This window comes from Rhineura floridana, chromosome 2 (assembly GCF_030035675.1).
Source record: "Rhineura floridana isolate rRhiFlo1 chromosome 2, rRhiFlo1.hap2, whole genome shotgun sequence".
NCBI lineage: Eukaryota > Metazoa > Chordata > Lepidosauria > Squamata > Rhineuridae > Rhineura > Rhineura floridana.
In genome coordinates, this window is record NC_084481.1 from 86,701,710 (window position 1) to 86,728,397 (window position 26,688).

At 41.8% G+C, this 26,688-nt stretch overlaps 1 protein-coding gene across 1 annotated transcript in view; it reads left to right on the top strand.

Moving 5' to 3' along the window:
• Positions 1-23,966, top strand: part of LOC133376648 (contactin-associated protein-like 5) — a 314,949-nt gene extending 290,983 nt beyond the window's left edge. The window contains exon 8 of the mRNA XM_061609196.1: positions 23,560-23,966. Within this exon, the coding sequence (XP_061465180.1) occupies positions 23,560-23,877 (318 nt within the window). The 3' untranslated portion in view covers positions 23,878-23,966. The remainder of the gene's footprint in view (positions 1-23,559) is intronic.
• Positions 23,967-26,688: the final 2,722 nt, after the last annotated feature.

Below are 26,688 nucleotides of genomic sequence, written 5' to 3' on the forward strand. Positions count from 1 at the left end.
AATACATAACATAAAAATACAAAATTCTGAAAACCTTGAAAATGAGTTTTCAGATTCCTGGTTAAAGTATTGGTTTCACCTAGGGATAGAGAGAAATTTGATGCAGATTGCTTTTAGAAATGAACAAACCAAATTTGCACTTTCAAAACAATGTGTGAACCAAAATACAGTCATCCTTCAAAATTTGCACTTCTCCAAATTTTGTTCTCAAGCCAAGTAATGTGTAAAAAAATGCATATACTAGGTGGAAATGTCCATAAAAATGCATACGTCAGTGAAAATAACATACAAAATACATTATATTGGGGGAAAATGCATTGCAAAAATGTGTGTATTAGATAAAATGTCATACAAAAATGTGTTATTAGGATAAATTTGACTGAATTTAATGAATTTTCATGAGGTTTTTTTAAAAAAACATAGCAAATTGCTGCAGAAATGTGGAGAACTGAATTTAAGATTAGAAAAACAAGAAACTGAAGTCAACATATCCATCTCTAGATTCACCTCCTGTGCTTCAGTTTCTCTCTCATACACAAATTGCCTAACAGTTTAATTCTATACATGTCTAGTCAGAAGTAAGTTACATTGAGTTCAGTGGGCCTTATCAAGTCCTGTTGTGTTAAGTTGAGCTTACTCCTATGTAAACACATATATGATTGCTGTCTAAAGTTTCTGGAATTGTCCTTTGACTCTTCCATTTATAGTTAATTTTCTAGCAAGACTAAACCAGGTGGTATGAGTGTTGTTATCTTGGAATCCTGCCAGCCATGGTTGGAGCTTGTGCCATTTGCAATGCTCAGGTATGTGTGGTAGTATTTAATCTAGATATGTGAGAGAAATTTTGTTCAGGCTATAGCGTATGATCAGCAGTCTTTCAAGCTGAGGCTACATTTGTATGATTCATTTATAGACTGTCCTACATTCAGTTAGGATTGAATGCCATTCACAATACATTAATGAAACAATAAAAATGCTATACATAAAACCCTTAAACCAGAAGTTTACAATTCCTCATGTCAATAAAACATATGACCAAAAAACAATGCAGATGCCCTAACCAAAACATCAATATCTCCCAAAAGCATGGAAAAATAGATGTGCTTTTGTTGGTAATGAAAATGCAGTTGAAAGGCTGATTGACACACCTCCAAAGGGAGGGAATTCTACAAATAGGGCACCACTACAGTGGTAAAATCTAATATAGTCCTATACTTAGTGCAATCTCATATAGAAGCAAGCCTCACTGAGATCAATGGGACTTACTTCTGGATAAGTGCTTATAGGATTGCATCCTAAAACAGTTATTCTTATGTCTCAGCTGTAGGGATGGGGTTCACCGCCTAGTTCCAAGCTGCTTGTACTCTGATAGTACGTTGTTCAATCCCAATCCCCCCTTTTTTTGTTTCCACTTTCTTTGGTTCTTGCCCATTTGATCGGCTGTGTGGTGGGGTTTTTTTGGTGATCCGATCCATGGTTGTTGTTGTTTTGGTTTTGAAAAAAATAATAATTTCTAACGTAAACACTTATGTAAATGATCACAGTGTTCCACAAGGGTTTTTTTCCCCTGTTTACATATCCATGAGGCAGATGATCACCTTTGAGTTTGTCTCTTGCCTCGGACTAACAGATATGCTGCTTAATGATTTCCCTCGCTTTAGCTATTCACGATTCTTGAATTAGTTTGTCAGCAGTGCTCCAACAGCATCACCTTGTATTTTTATTCACACATACACAATTTAGCAGAGAGAAAGAGAGGCAGCTCCTGATGAGCTGAGGACAGCAGCAATGAAAGTGGGGTGGGGTGGGGTGGGGGTCAGTCTCTTTCATCATCATGTTTCCCATGCAAGAGGATGGAGATTCAGAATGCTCTAAGCTGTCTTGTTTGAAAAACATGAAATTGCAGGTTGATTTGACAATTAACATTGATGACATATGTAGCCTAGGGCAGGGCAGGCAAGGCAATATTTTTTTGCATTATATGGTGATAATAATGCAATAATATATAAATATAATGGACAAATGGTGATCAATATCACACCTACACTGTTACGAATGCAGCAACTTTGTGGAAAATATGAAGATAATTACATAATATACATAATAAAATAGGAGGAAAACTTTTTTTAGAAAATCTGTGCCAATTGCAGTTGCAGCCGCAAAATCCATACCAAATGCAGCCATGGCCCACCACAAGAAATTAGTGCTGGACTGAAAAGATAGCAGACTACCAAATTCAGTCGGAATCTGGTACTAAGTCTGATTTAGCAGATATTCTTCCCCATCCCTAGTCAGCAGTAGTTTGAGGCCACAGATCTAGTAAAGGGCTGCTATTCTATGACAGGAGAGATTCTTCTACAGCAGGAGTGGGATGATCAGTGGGATGATCTCCCCTGGCTACTGGCTGAGGCTCATGAGAATTGGAGATCAACAATATCTGGAGGGTCACAGGTTATCATCACTGTTCTACAGTCTTGCCTTTGTTCTGTTTGTGACAGTTCTAATGTATGTTTACTAATGAACTGGATAATGGACTGCTGGACCATGTACCACCTAACTGGTGAGACATACATGTGTATATATATTAATGCCTCTATTTTTTTATCCTGTGCCAAGAGACATTTTGCAGGGACATTTCACACACACATATGCACGTATGTATATTTGTGGATGCACGCATAGTTGAAAATACTAGAAGGGCTTTCTATTATATCAGCTGTAACCATGGAGCCTGTTTGATGCTATGCCCTTGTAACACTTACGATTATTACTGAGTCCTTCCACGGCTCTAAACCTATATATTCTAATTTCAAAGTGTTCTTCTCCTTGGCCTGCAGTATATTCAATGCAAAGTAGCCTATCATGGCTTCTTAAAACAGCCACCACATGGTTGTTGTGGTTTTTCAAGCAGTGACCTCACTCATCTAGAATGGAAGGCTATGGCCATTTCAGGTATGCTAAGATTTTGTTTTCTGCAACTATCTTTTTGTGTGAAGGAGAAAAGTATAATGGAAAACAGGGCAAGTTCACAAAAAAACTGTACCAAGTATATTGGATCCACTGATGTAAACCCATCACTCATTGTCTATCCAGTTCTGCTCCAATTTGACACTCACTGAAGACAGTTGTGTATTGTTGCCCCCAAGATTACCGCTCCTCGTCATATTATTGTTAAAGCCAGGAAAGCAGAGAGTGACTTTCCAAACTATATTATCGTTTGAAATCCTTGAGGAAATTGAACACTAAACTGTTTCCCAGCGTGAACAAGGAGTGCTTTTGCTGTTACTCCATATCAAGCTGTGATGTCCCAATAAGAGATTATAATTGAAGTATGAGCTCTGGAAAGCAATTTGCATACTGCTTTCCTAGTACTTCAGGAAGTTATAGATGGAAATACTGCAGGGTAGTGATAGAATTGCACTAAAAGTTCAAGAAAACTTTTGCCACCACACCAAAGAAGACTCGTGACACATATATGGAGAAATGTTATATTTATTAAAATATAACACATAATCTATCAAATTCAAATCAGCCAATTAATGAATATCAAATACTTCGGGCAGGTGAGGCTCAACCTTGAGGGTATAGACCCTCCAAACCAGGAGGCAAGTCAGTCACATCGTACTGCAACTCCCCAGTCAAGGATGTGGGAAAACTTCTCCCTCCTTGCAATTGGAGTCAGGTATGTGGTTCCAACCTCCGCATCCTGGCCCCGCCGTACAGGCGTTCACCATGATGCGCAAGCCGGTCCCACGTGGACACTCCCCAGATCCACACCAGACATTACACCTTGATGTTTCACCAGGGGGTGCCCTTTACCAAAATGCCTCATCCACCTCAATTTTAGCCCCAATTACCTCACCTGCCCGAATTCGACACCACAAGAGGGGATCAGCTGAAGCTTGGTCCCCTCAACCCAAAGAAAACAGAGCCCCCAAACCCAACCTATAATCCTCCAATAGTAAATCACACCCACTCTCCGAGAGATGGACACCATCATCCCGAAACAAATGTGGAGAATGAAAACGGATCCTGTCATGCGGGATGTAAGCCCCACCTAATGACAAAACCAAATTCCTAACCTTCTTATTCACCCACTTTCTGGATCTATCGATTCTGTTAGGGTGCTGTGTACCCCTCCAAACACGCCTCACCAGCATATCAGACCACACTATAACAAGGTCCGGGTATGACTGGATGAGTGCATTGAAATCCCACGTGATCTTGAGCAGCAGATCCATACCTGGCTGCTGCACCAAGTCATTTTCACCCAAATGAACCACCAGCACATGGGGCCAGTTAGTTAATGACATAATACGACACACCAAAGGCATGAGTGCATCCCAAAGCATGCCCCTCTGAGCCTCCCAGCCAACCGTTGCTCTAGCAGAAAGCTGCAGCTGTGTCCCGGCAAGAGTAGAGAAGGGCCTCTGATGGGCCCAAAATAAAATCGAGTGGCCACACAGGACGACCCTCACCAGCACTGGAAGGCTCAGCACACCTAAGAAAAGAAAGAACAAAACATTAGAATCAATACCTGATATAAGACTTAAAAGCGGAAGAACGCCACCTTCCTATCGCCTGAATATCCTCAACGCTCATGCCCACGAGGGCAGCGGTCGTAGCCGCCCCAATCCAAAAGGAATGCAGCCCATAGACTCCCGCATCGCGACCACTGGCCAACAAGGCCCGCCGAACAATGGCCCAAAATTGAAATTGAGTCAGGGCAGAACCATCCGCATGTATAAAGAGATAACGCTGGCCCGCCGGCCTGATAGACAAAAATAGACGCACTGCAGCAACTGGGCATAATTCAGGAACCTGGCAAACATTCAGAGTAATAATACTGCCACGTCCCTTTTGATCAGTCTTAGAGACTCGTAGTGAAAGCCTAACTATATCAGCACCTAATATGCAATCGCCAAAGCAGAAGGCTCGGTAGGACACATTACGCTTCGAGGAAGCCAATACTTCACTAGGGCGAAAGGCACCATAGAACATCATCAGAGTTACTGCGTCGAACAGGTTCGACTCATACGGCGATGAGCACATAGACCTAAATAAAGGCAGGATCTGAAGGAGAACATTGGGCGTGATTGGCCTCCTTCAGTCAGCGGGCCTGTGGGTGGAACGCGACCAACCCTGAAGGACCTTTCTGACCCTAAATCTACAGAATGATCCTGCAATCCTCTTGCCTTGGAAATAAAGGCCAGCGCAGAGAGGTGTCCAGTGATGGTAGAAACAGAATTATTTTGTCCTTTTAAATATAACATAAACTGCAGCAAATGTGAGACAGGAATACGCCATGCAGAAGGCAAAGCACTACTGGCACGAAAAGCCTGAAATGATCCAAAAGCACGCTGATATGCTCTCCGGGTGCTGGGAGCCAGGGCAGAGGCTATGGCAGCCCCCACTTCTAATTCCCAAGGCTCCACAGGAAGAAGGGGACCGGGACTGAATCCTGAGCTGCTCCTGGTGCCAGTTCCCGGAAATGTGCCATCTGTAAGTGGGAGAGAGCATCAGCAACACAATTCTGTAATCCAGGAACGTGGCAAGCGACAAATAATATATTAAAACGCAAGCATTGCAATACAAAGGCCCGCACCAGGCGCATCACCTGAGGAGATTTTGAAGTCTGGGTATTGGCCACACACACTGTGGACAAATTATCACACCAGAAACGCACAGTGCGATTTTGGAATGCCAAAGGCCAAATATAAACTGCCACCACAATTGGGAAGAATTCCAAAAAGGTCATGTTTGAGGTGAGCCCAGAAGCTAGCCACTCCGAAGGCCATCTCTCAGCACACCATTGAGATCTAAAAATGACACCGAAACCAATGCCACCTGCAGCATCGGAATGTACTTGCAGCTCAGCTTCCAATAATAAGTCCTCACGCCAGAAGGAGAGGCCATTGTAATTATCCAAGAAAGTAAGCCACATTTTGAAATCCTCTCTCATTCCCAACGTGACCCTAATAAGATGAAAACGAGAACGAACTCCCTTCATGGCGTCACAGAGACGACGAAGGAATGCTCTACCTGGTGAAATGACTTTAGAAGCAAAAACTAAATGACCCAGGAGCTCTTGCAACTGAGCAAGTGTAACCTTCTTAAAAGTCAAAACTGAGCGTAATCTCTGCCTCAATGTGAGCAATTTATCCTGAGGCAGACTGGAAGACTGGGACTGTGTATCCAAAAGAATTCCCAAAAATGAAAGGGAAGTAGAAGGGCCCTCAGACTTCTTTTTGGGAGCTAAAGGAACACCCAATTCCATGGTTAACTCCTCAAAAGTTTGCATCAAATGCAGACAATAAGAATCGCCTGCAGGGCCAACGAACAAAAAATCGTCCAAATAATGAGCAGACAAGGAAGAACCAGCCCTTGTCTGTAAGGCACACTCGAGGAATGTGCTAAAGGTCTCAAATGCAGCACAGGACACGGAGCATCCCATAGGCATTGCCCTATCTACATAATACTGGCCTTGAAATTGAAAACCTAATAAATCAACATCGTCAGGGTGCACTGGGAGCAATCGAAATGCAGACTTTATGTCACACTTCGCCATAAAAGCACCCTTTCCAGCCTTCCTGACTACCTTAACAGCCTCATCAAAGGAAGTATATCGAACTGACGTATATAATGATGAAATGCCATCATTAACAGAGGCACCTTTTGGGAAAGACAAATTATGAATAAGGCCATATTCACCTGGCTGCTTTTTGGGAACTATCCCAATAGGAGAAATCCTCAAATTCGACAAAGGAGGATGAGTAAAAGGGCCAGAAATCCTATCAGCAGCTATTTCTTTATTCAATTTTTTGAGGACCACAGGAGCCATAGCCAAAACAGAAGGCTGGTTGGCAGGGGAAGTGGGAACCCTCGGGCCTTCAAAAGGAATACAAAAACCCTCTGAAAAACCATACCAAAGGCATCTAGCCGCAGATCTATTGGGATAGCTGTTCAATAATCTTGCTAGGGGAAGCAACCGAATAGGGCTACTGGCCTTGCGACGTACTGCCGCTGTTGCCGGATCCACGTTTAGGTTGTTGTTGTTCCCCTGATCCCCGGCGAGCCGGACGGGCTCTCTGGCAGGTGGAACTGGGGTGAGTGCCTGTAACAGCGTCCAGTACTGTTGAAGGTCCAACAGACCTGAGGGGATTGAACCCGCTGCCAGCCCTGGCTGGAACTGGAGGCTGCAGTCTGCGCACGCACCTAAAGATGCCCGCTATCAGCTCTGTCTCCCAAGGAGGGTCTGGCTGACGTCATAGAACGCAGCCAAAGACCAGGATATTCAACATCCCAACGAAGCGTGGGGTCCAAGGCCGCCCTTTGCCTAAAATTCTCATCGTACCGCAACCAAGCGGTACCAGAGAATTCCCTAAAGGCCCTATGAATGATGTCCTCATATTTAATCAGGGACATGGCCCTGGATGGATAAACCTGAGTCATCACACCCATATACACAGTAAACGCATTAAGCCAATTAGGCCATATGCAATCAACTTTCTTTCTTATTGCTACCTCACACTCATTCGGATCCCAACCCTCTCTGGACTTTATTTCAGATTCCCGAAAAAGGAATGTGAATATATCAATATATTCACCACGCCAAATCTTTTCCTTAGTGGAAGATAGTAAATGATCACCCAATGGCAGGGAAGTATCGCCCTGTGGATAGACGCCAGAAGGAAGAGGCAGCGGAAGAGAAGATGTACTAGCTGAAGCCATGGACGGCTGCCAGGGCGTTACTGCCGCAGTGGGCCAAGGAAGCACAGACTGCTGTGGAACTAAGACGCCTCCCATATAAACTAGAGATTGCTGTGTTCCACCTAGTGCCTGAGGAGCTGCAGAATACTGCTGTGTCTGTTGAACCTGCAAACCAGAAGAATGTGATGGTACACACCACTCACCCGCATAAGCAGCTGCAGGTGTGGCTACCCCGGAAGGAGCAGTAGGAAGAGCTTGAATGCCAGGGTGTACCGGATGCAGTTGTTCTTGGGGAAGTCCAGCGCCAGCGGAGACTGGAAATTGGGAAGAAGTGGATGCCAAATGTGCCGCAGATGTGCAGACTGGTACCGCTGGAATGGTGGAATCGTCTCTGGGCGCTGCCGCTTCAAGGATACCAATTCTAGCAACCAAATCAGAAAGAATACCTGATTTAGTTGCTTTAGCAGCCAAACAGGCCGACTTCTTACCTGAAGGGGCGGTGCTAGGCCCGGCCCCAGGCTCTGAAGGACGCCTGCGCTCTCCCTCAAGGGCCTCCACCCTTGCCACCAAAGCACGAATTGTCCCCATATCATCTTTGTCATCCGAGGACAGGTGCTCTTGCCGCAAGGGGGGGCGCTTAGTCGCCTGCTTCACCACTCGAACCCCTCTCTTTTGTTGAACCTTCTTTGGCGGCATATTGAATTCCAGCTAAACTTAACAATATTAACAACAACAACAACAACAACAAGAATAACAACAATTATTAGCAATATGCGATGCAGACCAAACGCCCTGGTGAAAATAACCCAGATACTGAATCGACCACCACCGTAAAATGTGAAGAAATAAATCACAGGCACCACCCAATTGACCAAATCAATTAAGGCACAAGTAAATTAAAATGGGGTGGGTGGGGGTGGGGTAAATTTGGAAGGGAGAATCAATTCAAAATATTTATAATCAGTTATAAATATATCACTAATTAAAACTTATTTAATTATACGGAAACAATATCACTTAATTATCCTTAATTAACTATATGGCTTAACTAATTAAATTAATTAAGAGAAGAGAAATATGGATTATATTTAAACCTAAATTAATTTTATTTTATTTTATATATTTATTTATTATAAAAATCACCAATCAATTATAAACCTGTTAACTTTTATATCAAATGAGGATAAATATTGCTAACATTGATTAATGGAAACAACAGGGAGCAATTAGATCCCGACCTCACCCAAACTCGCCAACTAGCAGGCTGAATCTGGAACGCAGAGAGGCGGGAAATTCGAACAAAATTACCTAAGGCAGGCAAACGCTAATGCCTTTAGCAACACTAAACAAGCCCAGAAAAGCCTCCCACGCCCGCCTCACAGCTGATCTGCGGGGAAAAAGGAAGGAAATTAAAGTGCCGCGGTGGGATCAAAGCACCCGGCAGGGCCCCAGAAGCTGCGAAGACGATGCTCACTGGGACCACAGATTAAAGCAACGCCAGGAGGGCTACCACGCACCACAACTAATAGCGGCAGCAGACACACCGGAAAAGCTGCCCCGCACACACTGCCCGATCAAGTGAGCGGAAAGGACGGCCCTTCCCTGTGCTTCACAGCTGACCCGCGGTAGGAACCAAAAATGGGAAAAGAGCAGCCAATAATCAGACTGCAAAGCAAGCCCACAATAATAAGGGAATATGCCGCTGTAATTATTATATTGCCGGAAGGCAGGGAGAATGCCACCAAGCCCCTGATCCCCAGCTAATGCGTGGGGACAGATGAAAAGAAAAAAAGGGGGGGAAGGGGGGAAAGCGTAAAAGGAACCCCCCCACCCGATCCGGCCCGTCTAAAAATTACAGGGAATTAAGGGTATAAAAACAAGAAAACAAGTTATGTGATACAATCACCAGCGACGACTCAGGAGCAAGGTTAACGATGAGCAGAAAGATCTGGGTCACAGTGCGTTATCACAGCGTGCCGCAAGGCAAAAAAGGCGTGTTTTTAGGGAGGAGCAGGCAATATATAGCTGCTCAATCCCTATTCCCAATTGGTCAAGATGCCCCACCTGACCAATTACAAATTTTTCTCAAACCTTCCCAAGTCTTCCCAGAAATAGGGTGGCGGCAAACCCGCCCCTACAAAAATGCAGGAACGTTATTGTCACAATAAATTTGTTAGTTTAAAAGACACTGTTGTTTTTGCTGCAGCAGACTAACTCTGGCAATATTGCACATTGGTTGACCTGGAATTTGTCTGGTTTGCTACTCTCTAAAAGTATATTATCATACTAAAGTCAAGATGGTGGCTTCTTGCATTACTGATCACAACAGAAAACAGAGATTTGGAAGTTTCATAGAGAAAGCAAGGGATGTTTTTCTCTGGAAGGATCATAAAGTGAATGTGAGAAGTTAACTGTGGGGATTTTACAGTCTGCACTGTTATCAGATACATAGGCTAGCAATAACTAGGACAGGTTAAACACCTCACCTGTTTGGGCTTCAGGGCCTGGAAGTGCTGAAACAACACTGCTGATCCTGTAGATAAGATCCACCTGGAAGAACCTTAGAGAAGCTCTGTATGGAAGTACATGTGAGTGTATCATGCTGCTTCTAAGAGGTCCAGTTACAGTGCTTTTTAAACTTGCAAGAACTATGTCCACTTTACAAACTGAACTTTCCCAGTATGAAGTTTCAGAGGAATGCAACCACCCCAAAACAAATAACCTTTTATTGTATTGTGGTGGAACTCACAAAACCTGCATACGCAATCATAAAAAGAATGTCTTCCTGGCAGTTGAGATCACCTGATGAGATCTGGCTCCAGATTCCATTTTAGGGGGATGCTAGATAAGCATCCACCAGGAGTAGCAGCTCTTTACAAGAGGAGTGTGCACCATTTCTTCCCTTGAAGTTTGCTAAAAGCTTTCACTTTTAGAAAGCCTTTGAAAACCAGTCACTGTTGCTTTCTATGCTCTGTTTTGTTGACTGGTATTGCAGCTATTTATACTCTCTGTTGTTTGAGTTTCTTCCTTATTGTTGCTGTATCATTTTATTGGCGGTCTTGTAGATGTCTTTAATTTATAAACCACTGTAAAGTTTTGTAACAGTGTCTTTTTAAAAAATAAGAACCTAAGAAGAGCCTGCTGGATCAGGCCAATGGCCCATCTAGTCCAGCATCTTGTTCTCACAGTGGCCAAACAGATGTCCATGGGGAGCCCGCAAGCAGGACATGTGTGCAAAGAGCACTCTCCCCTCCTGTGGTTTCCAGCAAATGGTATTCAAAAGCATGCTGCCTCCAACTATGGAGGCAGAGCTTAGCCATCATGGCTACTTGTAAAACAATAATAAAAATCAAATATGCTATCCTAATAATCTATGTCCAGCTTTGTTATCTATTTGACTTCACATTTTTTACAGTATATTGTTGTCATTTAATGAATCAACTTTTACGTATGTTAAGAGGTGATTTAAAAACATACCACTGAAATCCCAAGATCAAGGTTTGCTTTTATTCTTTTTAAAAATAAAACAGCACTGAGCTGAGTTGGAATGCTTATCTGAACATTTGGCTTGGAATTTTGAAATGCCATGGAGAGTTTCAGATGTTGATGAGATCTAATAGCAAAACGCAAGGACTTTTTGTTTTCCTACATGAGCAAGTGTGTGTTTTTCTTTCCTGCAACATTGAGGCTTTAGGGTCTGGCATCAGTGCAGAATGTGAGTGACAATTCAGAATAATGGGTCATATTTGGCAACAAAGTGGGCTGTATTGGGAAATGAACCAAAATGGGTAGTTTCAAAAGAATAAAGAACTATTCCCAGTGAATTTTAGCTAATAATGCATTCTCTTTCTGTGAATTCTACTATGAACCACCTTAGACATTAATCTAATTTTTAAGGAAATATTGAGTACCTTTGATCTTTATAATTTTCAAAGCATTTCAGATGTATAGCAGTACATAAAGGACTTTTTCAGGTTAGAAGTAAGGACAGAAAAATTGGGGGGCTGCATTTACTGATGCTATTCTGTGAACAGGAGTCCTTCCATTTGTGGAAGAATATTTGATCTAGCAGGAGACTTCAGTAATGGAAGAGAAGGGGATGGGATTTTCATTGATTCCACCCTTCCTTCTGCATCTTCCATGCTGTTCACTCTTCTGGAGCAAATATTCAGGGGGAAGCGGGTATCTTCAAAAATTGCCTCCTACAGAATCCTCTGCCACATGAGTTCCTCTTTTGTGAATGCAAGGGCACCATTAGATTCAACTCCGTTTTTATGAAGCCAGTCAAGCTTAAAATGTAACCAGCTATGTCTTGAAGTAGTTTTGGTATGCTTTGCTGACAGATGCTAGAAGATAACTATCCTGACCAGTAACCAGTGATAAAGCTAAGAAATGCACTGCACCTGATATTTATTTTCAGAAAATGGAACAGAATGTCACTCTACTTTATTGTTGTCCTTTTAAGATGGGGTAGGGAATATTTTTTGGGTGGGCTGAAGTTGCATTGCCCCACTGGAAAGCTGTCAGGGTCTACATTCCAGTAGTAGATGGAGCCAGAAACAAAGGTGGCTGAGGAAAAAACCAATCATACATCTTTATAGCACATGCACAGCTGTTTACCATGCAAACAAAAATATTGAATTCTTAGTAATTCCAGTCAAGTTTTATCTTTCATTTTCTTCAGACTTCCCCCCAGCCCGTAGTTAAGTTTTTTAAAGAGCTATCCAACACCCTTTACCTGTTCTGATTATGCAAAAGACAATAAGGACTCAGTAATCCCAGCAGAAGACTGCAGATAGCTTATCTATCCGCGTTACAGCTATTTAACACCCCCAACGTAAACATATAATTGTATCCCAAAAATTCAATTATGTTCAAGTAGAAAGGTAGCACAGGAAGAGGAAAACTGATATGGTAGGTTATTCCTTGCAGGGATAATACTATGTTATACAGCAACAAGAGTGGCTGTATGCTATAGCCAGCATGGATTTTTTACTTTCTGCAATGTTAAATTGAAAGTACAGCCCATGCCATTCCCATAAGCTCATTTCAAAACAAAACCTCACAAAACGTATAGTCCTGAGCTCAGAAACACTTTCTTAACAACCCTCTAAATTTTCATGGCGATACACAAAACAGTCAGAATCGAGAGTTCAAAGGGTAAAAAGAGAGAGAAAAACCAGAGCCCTTTTGGACTTTTTTCTGTCAGATTTCTCATGATTTGTTGAAATTAATTAAATATCGGCCATGTTCACCTTGCCCATACTCTGACCTTCATCTTATGCATTTTAAAAGTTAAAAAAATGCCTGAATGATTTTTAATTAATTTAAGAAATTTAGCATTGGAGTCAATGTTAAGCCTGGGGATGCTCAGTAAGAACCAACTGTCAGTGTTCTAAAAGCCAGTCTCACAGCTGCTTTGCTTGGCTAATCAGGGGGCCACACCCAGGGCAGGCCTTTATTTCACTTGAGACAGTCATGACTTCCCACAAAGAATCCTGGTAAGTGTAGTTTGTGAAGGGTACTGAGAGGAGACTCGTATAGCCTTGCCCCTCTCTGGATTGTCACCTTGTAGTGGTGAGTGGGCTTGTGTGTTCCAATGAACCCTGTGAGCCATGCCGTCAGGAGTCATGTACTCCCAGCAGGGTTACCCATGGCGGTAAGGTCAAGGGAGAGGAACTAGACAAAGAATGATCCAAGAATGTCCTCAACGGCAGAACAGGCAGAGGATAACATGTGCCTGCTGTAGAACAAAAAGGTAGGGGAGACCCTGAAAAAGAATGCTGCTGTTCACCATGTTTTCCTTTTGGAAAGGAAAGGGGCTTCTCCTCTTGCCCAGTGCCCACCCACCCAATCTCTTCCTCAGAATTTTCCGTTACCCATTGTTTACTGGTCTCTTGAGCTGACCTTTTCCTTTCATACCACCCTTTTCTCTCTCATTGCCGTTCCAGCTTATAACTCATTTATAGTGACCTCCCCACTACCAACCATATAGTTAATGCAGAACTTTAAAATGAGTTGAAATCCAAAGATCTTGCCAATGAATTTAATGAGCCTTGGATGAACTGCAAAATTGATCTTGGTTCTTGGTCTGCATGGTCTAAACGTTCTTGAATAAGCTTGGATAACAAGTGTTTTAAATTTCTCTTCACTTATACATGCTATCCACCTGTTGGTTTTGTATTGTCTGAAAGTGATTTCTACTTAGTAATCCCTGGAAGACATTCCAGAAAAGGGTCAAGCCACTTAAGTGGCTATACCAGATGTGTAGAGAAGAGGGAAATCAGGTTTAAGCAACTCCATGCTTATCAAAGGGGAAGGACAAATAAGTGGTTTCAAAAGGCTGTTTGTTGTTGTTAATAAGTAGATAGGCTATTTGATTGGCTGACATAGTTGTAACTTTTTGAAATGATTTTTTGTCCTGCCTTCCTTCTGTCATTTTGATGGGCATTTTGAGCTGACTGAGTAGTTGCATTATTTGGTGAGTGATGAGCAGGTGTTCAGCTATAGCAGCAAGTAGCCTCACCTTGGATAGAATTTTTCATGTTTGAAAGTACACTTTGATGCTCAAAGTTAAGGACTTCAGATAAATAAAATTGAAAGAGGCTGATTTTCAGAAATGAACATGGAAGGCAAACAGAATTCTACTGCAGTTAAAGGTGTGTTTTAATTAAAGCATTAAAACATTTTATCCTTGAGAATAAAATAATAATTTTCAGACCATTATATTCCCAATTTGGCACAAAATTTTAAATTTGCATTTGTGCAAATTCACCCCTTTTGGCTGTCCTATCTGGCAAGGTGAATTTCAAAGACATGATTTAGTTTTCCTTTCTTCTCTATTCAAAAGAGGAAAATATCAAGTGATCTATATTATGTTTGTCCATTTCTCATTTCTGTTTTTTTCACCTTTGTTTTTAAGTAGAATGATTTATGATTTTTAAAATTGGCTGCTGCTGTCCTCTGCAGTCACATCTCAGCTACTAGACCAGGCAATGAAGTGATAATGCTTGGTTACTGCAGGTGTGAAGGCTGTAAAGTCTTTTGTTGTGCTGCTGGCTGGTGACCTAAAAGCTTAGGAGACTCAGATAAAGAAAATTCAGAATTGCTTAGCCAAGCAAATGATCTTCCAAGAGTCTCAAAGGGATGAAATTTCATTCTGTTGAACACTTTTCTTTTTGTTACCTGATACTTTTCTGTGCAGGGACATTAAAGTATCCAAAGAAAGGAATTCAAGTATGAGTACCTCTGCTTTTTGATGACAATTGATGATTTCACTTCTTTCCTCCTGAAAATATTGGCTTAGTTATGTACAGTAGAACTTCTGTATTAACAGCACCTCAAGAACAGAACTGTCCTGTTCACCAACAAAATACCCCACCATCCTCTTGATTTGACCACCAAGTAAAGAAAGATCTTTCTTAAGGGAGTCTTTTTCTTCCACTCATTCATATCCTCTCAATGAAGACATTATCCCTGAATCAATAACAGTCTTAACAGTCTTAACAATTCTTAATGAGCATCAGTAGCTACATACTTTTCCGCACCTTTTTTGCCTGCTTTCATAGCCATCATGATTATTTCTTAGGAACTTGTTATATGTTACTCAGGTACATAGAGTGAGTACAAAATGCATGTGTGCATCACACCAGTTTCGGAGGGTGCTTTTGTATATAAGTTTGCTTTCATAGCATGTGCATGTAGAGACCAGGAGACAAATGGGCTGTTGTTTCCCAGTATTTTAATGGGGGAAATGGTATTTATACATGTCAAGAACAAATCCTGCCAGACTCATTTTATCTCATTTTTTGATTGGGTAACCTCCCTGGTAGACTGTGGGAATGTTGTGGACATAATATATCTTGACTTCAGCAAAGCTTTTGACAAAGTGCCCCATGATATTCTGATTAAGAAGCTAGCTAAATGTGGATGGAACAACTATCAAGTGGATCTCCAGTTAGCTGCAGAATCGTACTCAAAGAGTGTTTATCAATGGTTCCTTCTCAAACTGGGGGAGGTAACGGGTGCGGTATTGCAGGGCACAGTCCTGGGCCCTGGGCCCAGTTCTCTTCAACTTTTTTATTAATGACTTGGATGAGGAGGTGACGGGAATGCTTATAAAATTTGCAGATGCTACAAAAGTGGGAGGGATAGCTAATATCCTGGAGAACAGAAACAAAATTCAAAGGGATCTTGATAGGGTAGAGCAACAGAATGAAAATTAACAGGGATAAGTGCAAAGTTCTACACCTAAGAAAAAGAAACCAAGTACATGGTTATAAGATGAGGGATACTGGGCTCAGCAATACTACATGTGAGAAGGAACTTGGAATTGTTGTTAATCACAAGCTGAATATGAGCCAACAGTGCAATGTGGCTGCAAAAAAGGCAAATGCTATTTTAGGCTGTATTAACAGAATTATAGTTTCCAAACTGTGTGAAGTACTAGTTCCATTCTGTTTGGCACTGGTTATGTCTTGTCTTGAGTACTGCATCCAGTTCTGGACACTGCAGGATAAGAAGGATTCAGACAGACTGGAACAAGATCAGAACAGGGAAACAAGGATGATCAGGGGACTGAAAACAAAGCTCTATGAGGAGAGACTGAAAGAACTGGACATGTTTAGCCTTGAGAAGAGATGACTGAGGGGAAATATGATAGCACTCTTCAAGCATTTGAAAGGTTGTCACACAGAGGCGGTCCAGGATCTCTTCTTGATCATTCCAGAGTACAGGACATGGAATAATGGGCTCAAGTTACAGGAAGCCAGATTTAGACTGAACATCAAGAAAAATGTCTTAACTGTTAGAGTGGTACAATAATGGAACCAATTACCTAGGAGGATGGTTGGCTTTCCAACATTGGAGGCATTCAAGAGGCAGCTGGACAGGTATACTTTACCTTTCCTGCATGTTTTGGATTCCTGCGTTGAGCAGGGGGCTGGGCTTGATGGTCTTATTGGCTCCTTCCGGCTCTATGATTCTGTGTGTTTACTCTTCGTAAGTGCTCCAGTGTGGATGTATGTGTATATCTTCATCTGAGTACTATAAAGTCTTATAATAAGAAGCCAAGTGAAAGTGGAAACAGGGCTGGAGTCTAACTGGAGGTTGTGTTTCAGAAAGAGTCACACAAAGGATTTCTGTAACATCATAACTGTGGTATTCCATCATGATGCCCATGCTACCTTATATCCCAACTACCCTCTCACCATTTGTTGAAATACCCTTCCTTCTGGAAAACCCAAGCTGATATTTTTCAGAAGCTGAAGATCCAGAGTGAGTTGCTCAGGAAGGCACTCTCAGCACTCACTCAGGTCTTAAATCTAGCAGCATCAGCATAGGATGGGGCACTGAGCTGAAAGATTATTTTTATGCCTCCTGGGTTCATAACTCTGAGAGTTTAATTATCCTCATCACCTGCACTCAAAGACATGTACTTTCTTCCAATACAATAGTCATCCACAACCGATTAATCAAAATAAGCAAGAAATGGAGAACTAGGTTTCATTCATTGATCATACGTGCAGCTGGTCTTAGTATAATTGCTAAGTTTCCCTCTTGGTCAGAGGACATAAGATTTCCTCAGGGATCTGCAAGTCATTTGTTTATGAAGGTGATATATTCCAAGACATGCTCCAAATGTGCCCCAACTCTCTTGTAAAGATTTTAACTAACCAACGTTTCTGTTTTTATAGTTCCTACAATGGCTTGCTTGCAACAACAATTCCTTTGCTTGCCATGTTACTCCTGAAAATAGATAGTGGCAGAACTCTTCCTTGAGTGGATGAGGGTCAAGGCAATATCTACCAAGGAAATGTTAAATGTCTCCATTTAATTGCCTGAATTTAGGAAGTTCAAATTGTAATAACACCAGCAGAACCCCTTTTGGAATAGATTTCAGTCCCTGTTAAAGGAATCGTTAATCAGACTGGAAACATTGGACTCAGTGGAGTTTGCAAATACCAGACGAGTGCTAGATGGAGTTTTTAGCTGCTAGACATGTCTGATCTTCTAGTTTCCCTCTGGAGGCTAGAAACTTCTCATTCTATTTCACAGTCAGGGAAAAGTTTGAGTCCCCCCCTCTTTTCAATTAAAGTGAGTTCAGTTCCAATACAAATGGTTTCCGGGAAGGCACTAGAGATGAACTTAAGACCTAATGTAATTTTTTAAGTGGTCTTGACCCCCTGTCATGCAAATCTCACCAATTCCATCAGTGAAAAGTGGTGGTGACTGGGTAGCTTGACCACACAATTGTACAGAAGCAGTGACTGTATCATGTTCAGCCATCTTTAATGTATACGTTCAGGCACATCCAAAATTATATCCATCTTAGATATAGGTGTGTAAATCTATCAGCAGGGTTACACATCATCACCAGATGAAAAGGAGGACAAGCTCCTGCATTTTTACTTTACTAGTTGCTTAGAAGAAGGAACATCAGCAGTTTTTCCACATTCATTTAGGAACTTGCCGGGTCATCTACAGCAATGAACAAGAACATCTAATTCCCCACAGAGAACACAAGGTTCAACTATCTGTCTTAGTGTCCATCTTGGACAACCTTGTCAGTTGGCTACAATATAGCCCTGTGGCCTCTGCCCCTGCCATGTTTGGTCACACACTATAAATGAAGGAAATAGCTGGGAAACATAAGCTGACCAAGTCAGTTCAAACGTGCCTAATGATTGTAGTCCTAATACCTTTATAGATCCCTGCTGGGAGAAACCTGAATAGCTGCAGGATAACCATCCTCACTCCCAATTTCCAAAGAAAGCAGAACACTATTATGAGGAATGTGGGTGTACTGTTATCAAACAGAAGTGAAATCCCATAATCCAACCATTGCGCAGCCATCAGATCACCGCTTGCTGAAGTTTAGGCTTACAGCCGCCCTTTCCCTCTGCAAGGGTGGAGGACCTATTAAGCGGGTCCGACCTCGGAGACTAATGGATCCTTTGGGTTTCCAAAGGGCTCTGGGGGATTTTCCGGCTGATAAGACTGGCGCTCCTGTCGAAGCCCTGGTCGAACTGTGGAACACGGAAATGACCAGGGCCGTGGACACAATCGCTCCTGCGCGCCCTATCCCATGCAGAGCTCATGCAGCCCCGTGGTATACCCCGGAGCTGAGAGTGATGAAGCAAGAGAGGAGAAGGCTTGAGTGCAGATGGAGGCGTACTCCTGACGGATGCAATTACGCCTTGGTAAGTGCCTTCACTAAACTGTATACAGAAGCGGTGAGGGCAGCGAAAAAGCGATATTTCACTGCTACTATTAAATCATCCCTCAACCACCCAGCGGAGCTCTTTAAAATTGTCCGAGGGCTCTTACATCCTAGCCCTCAGGAAATTATAGAACCTTCAGTCACCCGCTGTAACGAGTTCGCTGGGCACTTCCAAGATAAAATCTCATGCATCCGCCGGGACTTAGACTCCAGTATTATGGCAGTTGAACCTAATGAGGTATCCGGAGCATGGTCTTGTCCTTATTTATTGGATGAGTTTCAGTTGGTACAGCTTGAGGACGTTGACAAGGTGCTTGGACTGGTGCGTGCAACCACCTCTGTGCTGGATCCTTGCCCCTCTTGGCTAGTGAAAGCTGGCAGGGCTGGAACAGCTGGCTGGGCCAGGGAAGTGATAAATGCCTCCTTGAGAGATGGAGTGGTCCCTAGTTGCTTAAAAGAGGCAGTAGTGAGACCACTCCTGAAGAAACCTTCCCTGGACCCAGATAATTTGAACAACTATAGACCGGTAGCGAATGTTCCATTCCTGGGCAAGGTCTTAGAACGGGTGGTCGCTAGCCAGCTCCAGGTGCTCTTGGATGAAACCGATTATCTAGATCCGTTTCAATCCGGTTTTTGGCCCGGTTTTGGCACTGAAACAGCCTTGGTCGCCCTGTATGATGACCTGTGTCGGGAGAGGGACAGAGGGAGTGTTACTCTGTTGATTCTCCTTGATCTCTCAGCTGCTTTTGATACCATCGACCATGGTATCCTTCTGGGGAGACTCATGGAGTTGGGAGTTGGAGGTACTGCTTGGCAGTGGTTCCGCTCCTACTTGGTGGATCGTCTCCAGAAGGTAGGGCTTGGGGAACATTGTTCGACACCCTGGACTCTCCATTGTGGAGTCCTGCAGGGATCGGTCCTGTCCCCTCTGCTTTTTAACATCTACATGAAGCCGCTGGGTGCGGTCATCAGGAGCTTTGGAGTGCATTGTCACCAGTATGCTGATGACACGCAACTCTATTTCTCCTTTTCATCTTCTTCAGGTGAGGCTGTTAATGTGCTGAACCACTGCCTGGCCGCGATAATGGACTGGATGAGAGCTAATAAACTGAGGCTCAATCCTGACAAGACTGAGACACTGTTGGTGAGCGCCTCCTCTGACCAGATGGTGGATGTTCAACCTGTTCTAGATGGGGTTACACTCCCCCTGAAGGAACAGGTTCGTACCTTGGGGGTTCTTTTCGATCCACTCCTGTCTCTCGAGGCGCAGGTGGCCTTGGTGGCACGGAATGCGTTCTACCACCTTCGGTTGGTAGCCCAGCTACGTCCCTATCTGGAAAGCGACGACCTCGCTTCAGTTGTGCATGCTCTGGTATCCTCTAGATTGGATTACTGCAATGCGCTCTACGTGGGGCTGCCTTTGAAGACAGTTCGGAAACTACAGCTAGTGCAAAACGCAGCTGCTAGACTGCTGACGAGGACTAGGCGGTCCGCACATATAACACCTGTTCTGGCTCGTTTGCACTGGCTACCTATTTGTTTCCGGGCCAAATTCAAAGTGCTAGTTTTGACTTATAAAGCCTTACACGGCACGGGACCACAATACCTGGCGGAACGCCTCTCCCGATATGAACCTACCCGCTCACTACGTTCAACATCTAAGGCCCTCCTCCGAGCTCCGACTCACAGGAAAGCTCGGAGGGTAGTAACAAGATCTAGGGCCTTTTCAGTGGTTGCCCCCAAATTATGGAATAGTGTGTGCGATGAGGTGCGCCTGGCGCCTACACTTTTATCTTTTAGGTGCCAGGTTAAAACCTTTTTATTCTCCCAGGCATTTTAACCTATTTGTGTTTTTAATCTATCTTGGTTATTTACTTGTTTAATACTGTATATTTTACTGTTTTTGTGATTTTATTGTATTTTATCCATGTTGTGCACCGCCCTGAGAGCCCTTGGGCTGTGGGCGGTATATAAATCGAACAAAATAAATAAATAAATAAATAAATCAGATCCACAAATGAAGAAGTTAACTGCTTACCATCATTGGGCTCCTTAAAGTTCCTGTTCCTAGAGGAATATTTCATCAACTGTACCATCACTATCCAACTCACTTCAAAATTTGCATGGGATCTGCATCTTGATATGATAGATGAAAATTCCCAAAATAAGAAAAGAGAAGAAAAAACTCTGTAGAGAATTGGCCGTCTGTTACATGAACTTTAACTGAGTTCTTCTTGTTCTGACATATGGAATGAATATCATGTTCTACAGGGCTAGATGTACTGGAACAAAAGACAGTCTTTCCACTAAACAACCATCACGTTCAATAAGTGGCATCTGGCAATCTTACCTGGACCTTAGCCAGCATCTAATTATGATAAAGTGTAGCCGTGCCAGTGACATCTTCTCTTCAGATGAAACAATAAGGCAATCATAATTTTTAGGGCTGATCTGAAAGAGCCTCACCGCCTTCACAGTTCCATTCTTGGGCTATAAAGGTGGGTGATGCACTTTCTCACATTCCACTCTCTTTCTCTCTCTCTCTGTGGTAAATATATTTTTATGACTTGTGGGAGCAGGGAATAAACAGGGAACTTACAGCTTTAGCGGTTTATGAGTCATTGGCTTTGCTTCTCTTTGGGTGTTACATTTTCTTTTCTTTTTTGAAAAACAGGGAAAACAATGGCAGCAGTAATCTCCCCTAATCTGGGGTCATTCTCAGCCACAGTGCATCTGAGGAGATGGAAGCTGCATCAGATTGCAATGTCCATCATGGTGAACTTCACATATGGGCATGCATATGTGAAAAATGGCTGCGCTCTCTTTCCTACTGGACAGCAGTCATGTGTCTCCCACCGATACATAATAAAGAATGGTCCATCATGTGACATAGCTGTCTTTCACAAATTCAGGGTGAGCAAAAATGCCCCCCATCAGGGGAGAGATCATTGCTCCACTTTCCTGCAGTGCTAAGTCCTGCTTAAGTAAAAGGTGTAAACAAACAAACAAAAAACAACAACAAAGTGAAGCTACAGCTAGTAACTTGCAGATTGCTAAAAATATTTTTTTTTAAAAACCCACTATTGAAAGTGCCACCAATGCTTGAGAATTTCTTCATTCTAACAGGTCTCCCCTTTTCCATCCCTCCCCCACAAATGCACCAAAAAGGTTCTTAAAAGAATGTTCAGTACAGCCATAATAATTTCATACAGTTTTTGATTAGATTTCCACTCCACCTTCCCACTCAAATAATGTTGGAGGTGTTACAGATAAGAAGCCATTCAAACTGGACTCATTGAAATGCACTTACTCCTTGTTCTGATATACTTTTGTCTTGTAATCTAGAAAAAAAGGAGAAAGATCCCATTGAAGCTTTTGTTTCATCTAGCAGCAAATTAAACCTCTTTCCAGAACTTTGTTTAATTTCTTCTTGTCAACTAAGACTTTTTCAAAGCTATTGAAAGCGATAAGAAGCCATTCCATCATCTCGTCCTATCCTTTTAATAAGGAAATCCCCAAGTGCCCTATAGCTTCCTACAAATCAGTCATCAGCTTTTGTTCATTCTAATGATACTGTTAGAATAAGATATTGGTTCTAATGAGAGGCTGCACTACAGAGGATGCCTTTTACTTGAGTGGTGTTATCAGATTTCAGTTGATATTTCACCAAGTGTCTTGGTTCAAAAGCAAATGGGTTATAGCTCTCCCGTTGCCCACAAACTCCTGTACTATCTTTAAAAGTTGTGAATGTGCTTCTTCTCCTTTATTGTTAATTGCTTGTTATATAATGAATACATTTACAAGGGAATTACCAAGAACAAGGATCCTTGTTCCTCTGGTTGAACCTCTGGTTGTCCACTGTGATATCTCTTTCCAATAGTAGTTAGATGAAGTTCTGTTTGCTATTATAAAGGGGACTGGCAGTTTCAATTGTTTTGCAATGTTTATACTAAATGTTGATACTAAAGAGGATGTTATGTTCAGTTATTAGTTGTGTTTTATAGATTGTAGATTGTAGTGTGTTTTGTATTTGGTAAGATATTGTCTAAGATATTTTAACTTATATTGCACACCACTCAGAGTTTCATTTAAATATAAGAGGCATATAAATGGTTCCAGTAAATACATACATAAATTTTTGTATTTTTTTTTCACTAATTTAGTCATTTTATGCTCACTTTCCCTTAATATATGCATTGCTGAATGTAAACATTCTTTGGTTGGAGAACCACATTGCACAATCTGGAGAAGTGTGGATTCCAACGAATGGCAGTGTTCTCATATTGTTTCTGAAAGTGTGAATTTGATAGATTCGGCTTTAAAGGCAAACTGAACTGAATTTCTCCCCAATCCCTAGTTCTAGAGGTTACCCCAATCCTCTGGACCAGATTTGGGAAGGTTGTGGGGCATGTACACAGGGGGAGGAGAGGGGGAAAGTCCTAATGCCCTAGTGGTAATCCTTGCACTGCTGGGATGTCTTCGTTGAATACCGCCCATACAGTTATAATCCTAAAGGTAGATTACTTTCTTGTTCTGCTGTTGTGATAACTGCAGTATCTTCAGAACCGCAGAATGAGGAAACAGCTTGATTGTTGTCTGTTCCCCCTCCTGTTTTTATTGCTTTGCAGGGTAATGTGACCTTTACCTGCTCAGAACCACAAATCACTCCCATCACCTTTGACAGCACCAACAGCAGTTACTTGCTGTTGCCAGGTACTCCCCAGCTTGACGGCTTGTCAGTTAGTTTCCAGTTTCGAACATGGAACAAGGATGGTTTACTCCTGTCCACTGAGCTGTCAGAAGATTCTGGTTTACTCCTGTTATATCTCCAACATGGAAGGATAGTACTCATCATCCAGAAAGCAACAGAGAAATATGTTGCCATCAGTGCAGGTATTGCACATCTAATAGAAACATTTTTTTTCTTTTTCATCTTTTGTTTCTAATATTAAATGCATCATTAAGTTTATTTATTTATATGCTGGTTTTCCAAATTATGCTAAAGCAGCTCACAAGTACAGTAAACAAATCTGTATGAAGGTACAATTAAAATATAGTCGTAAATATGTCAAACACATTTCATAAGTGCTTGAATCTACATTAGCAAACTAACAAAAACATTACAATTAAAGTTCCTGTAAGAATATGAAAAATAAAGGTTTTTTTTTAATCCTTTCATAAATCCTTGCCTTGTATACTCCTTTCCAGTCCTATGATCTTTGAAGATACAGTCTTAGTAGTGCTGTATGCTCCTGAGGTTTATCTATGGATTCTCTGTTTGTACTGATATATTTCTGTGTATAATGTTGTATGTATATTCTTTTTATGACATTATTCTGTTGTTTTATATGTTTTGTTATGTACATCGCTCAGAGTGGTTGGTAAATACAGCCAGATGGGCAATTAATAAATCGAATAAAATAAAATAAATAAATTATGGTATTTTATGTAAACCGCTTAGGGAGTTTGCATATTAAACTGTATATAAATATTATTAATGATAATTAATGATCTTATGTTCGATAAGACCAGAGCCTTTGGCTCAGTGGCACCTGCCTTTGGAATGCACTCCCAATGAAAATCAGCAGACACATACCATATTGGCATTTAGGGGCCTCCTTGAAACTCATCTGTTCATGCTGGCTTTCTTTGATCCAGTTATGCTGATGTATTAAATTGATCTACTGATTTGTGATGTATTTTGTACTTGGTTTTGGAATTTAATTTTATTGTAGATTTTATGCAATTCACTGTCATAATATTTCTTTCCTTGATGTTGGTGGTATAGATTTTTTTCGAATAAGATATAAATAAATGCAAACTTTCTCCAAAACGTACGTTTATTTAATAAACCCTTCACTGAGCTCAGTAGCAGAAAACATCAAAGTGTTACAATTTAGACCAATTAAATTCAACAGCATCTATCAAAGCAGCAGCATTTCAATTAGGCAGCAAAAAAAAAAAGAGGTGCACTGATCTCAATCAGTACCAAATTCTTCCTATAATATGCATCAAATGGCGTGGTGCTTTAGAGTCACATTTCAGCCACCTTTATAGCTGGAGTCAGTCAAGTTCCTACCCTCCCAGGCCAGGTGGAAATGAGCCAGAAAGAGAAATAGGGACCAGATCTTGTTGGACTCGCAAGTAGACAGTCTCTAGCTTTTGACCTGAAACATGACACTAAAAATAGTATCATTTGTTTTTAAAGGGAAGTGATAATTGAACAACCCAAACTGAGAAGAACCACCTTTTATCCTCTCTGCTAATTCTAGTGAGAGGGAAAATCTGAGCAATATGCTGGTTTGTGGTTGACATGACAACAAGCACTTGGCTTGATATTAGTTTAAAGGTCACTGCATGCTGAGATGGCAACTTAAGAGACAAGAAGTAGTAAAAGCACAACACCTTAAACATTTAATTCATTTGTTAACAGGACAAGCATTAGGATGCAAGGACTTCCTTGCAAACAATGAAGTAAATTTACGCTTAAGAAAGTAAGTAGTCTTTAAGGTGCCCCAGACTTCTTTGGCAGCTATCCTAAGTGAAGCCAAGCCAAAATTTTCATTTATTTTTTGCTCACCTTGTTTTTGAAAAGCATTTAATATTTTCCAATGTTTTACTGTTGTAGTTATATCCAAGCCTTGTTCCCAGCCTCATTTAATCAGTCACATCAATTTAAAGAATCACAGGATTTAAAGTATATGGGTTGTATCTAGAGATGTCAGAGAATTCTGACAAAAATGGAAATGGGGAGATGTTTCCTTATTGTCTCTTGTCTGGAATGGAAATCAATCAAGTGAACACTATTGCATTTGCTGCTGTTGTTGCCTTCCTTCTGCATTTACTCATTTGCAATGTGTTTCCTTTGCAATGAAATGGATGGAGGGGAATAACATAATGAGAATGCAACCTATGTAATTTACACAATTAATTATGTAAGTTACGTTATTTCACCACAGCAGACAGCAAGATGATTACTATAGGTTTTGGCAGAAGATGAATTGCTGCAGAACAGAGACAATGCTGCATGTGACAAATACAGGGCAAAGCAGAAAGCAATGTCTTCTGCCATCCCTAGTTGTATCTAATGAAGTCATCCCATTTGCACAAGGACTTCCAATTACAGAATGGGACCTCCCCTCCCTCTCTCCCTCCATGTCTCTGTGATGTTCCTATATTAATGTATATATGGTAAGTGTTGTTGTTTTAGAAGATACATGGTAAGTGGAGTGAAAGAGGAGGGGGAGTGAATGGGCAGTAGAATGCGAGATGATTGGCTGAGTGTTTAAAATGGCTGAATGTATAAAAGGAAGAGTGAGAGTGGAATCGGGGGGGAGAAGAGAAGAGTGGATTGCTTGGTGGGGTTTGAGAGAGTTGTTTGTCAGGAGAGAGTGAAGAAGGAGGGAGGTGGAGTTCGGATTAGTATTGAGTAAAACCATATGCTTATGTGCCTTAAGAAGAAATCTTGTTAATCTTGTTAGCTTTGTTATCTGTAATAAATACTTAATTTGGTTTACCAAAGGCCTGATCCTTGGCTGGGGTTTCACAGACCAGAAGGGAGGGTAAGGTAATGACCAAGGCTGAAGGGAAACTGTAACAAATGGTGGCAGCGGTGAAGAGAATAACAATACCAGTATTCAGAGTCTCTGGGAATACTAGTATTGGGACGTTACTGGTGGTTGCCTAGCAGGGGGATCTGTTGAGATCTGTGCTAGAGCGGATAGGTAAACCATAAGAGAGTGCGGTCCGGACTGGTG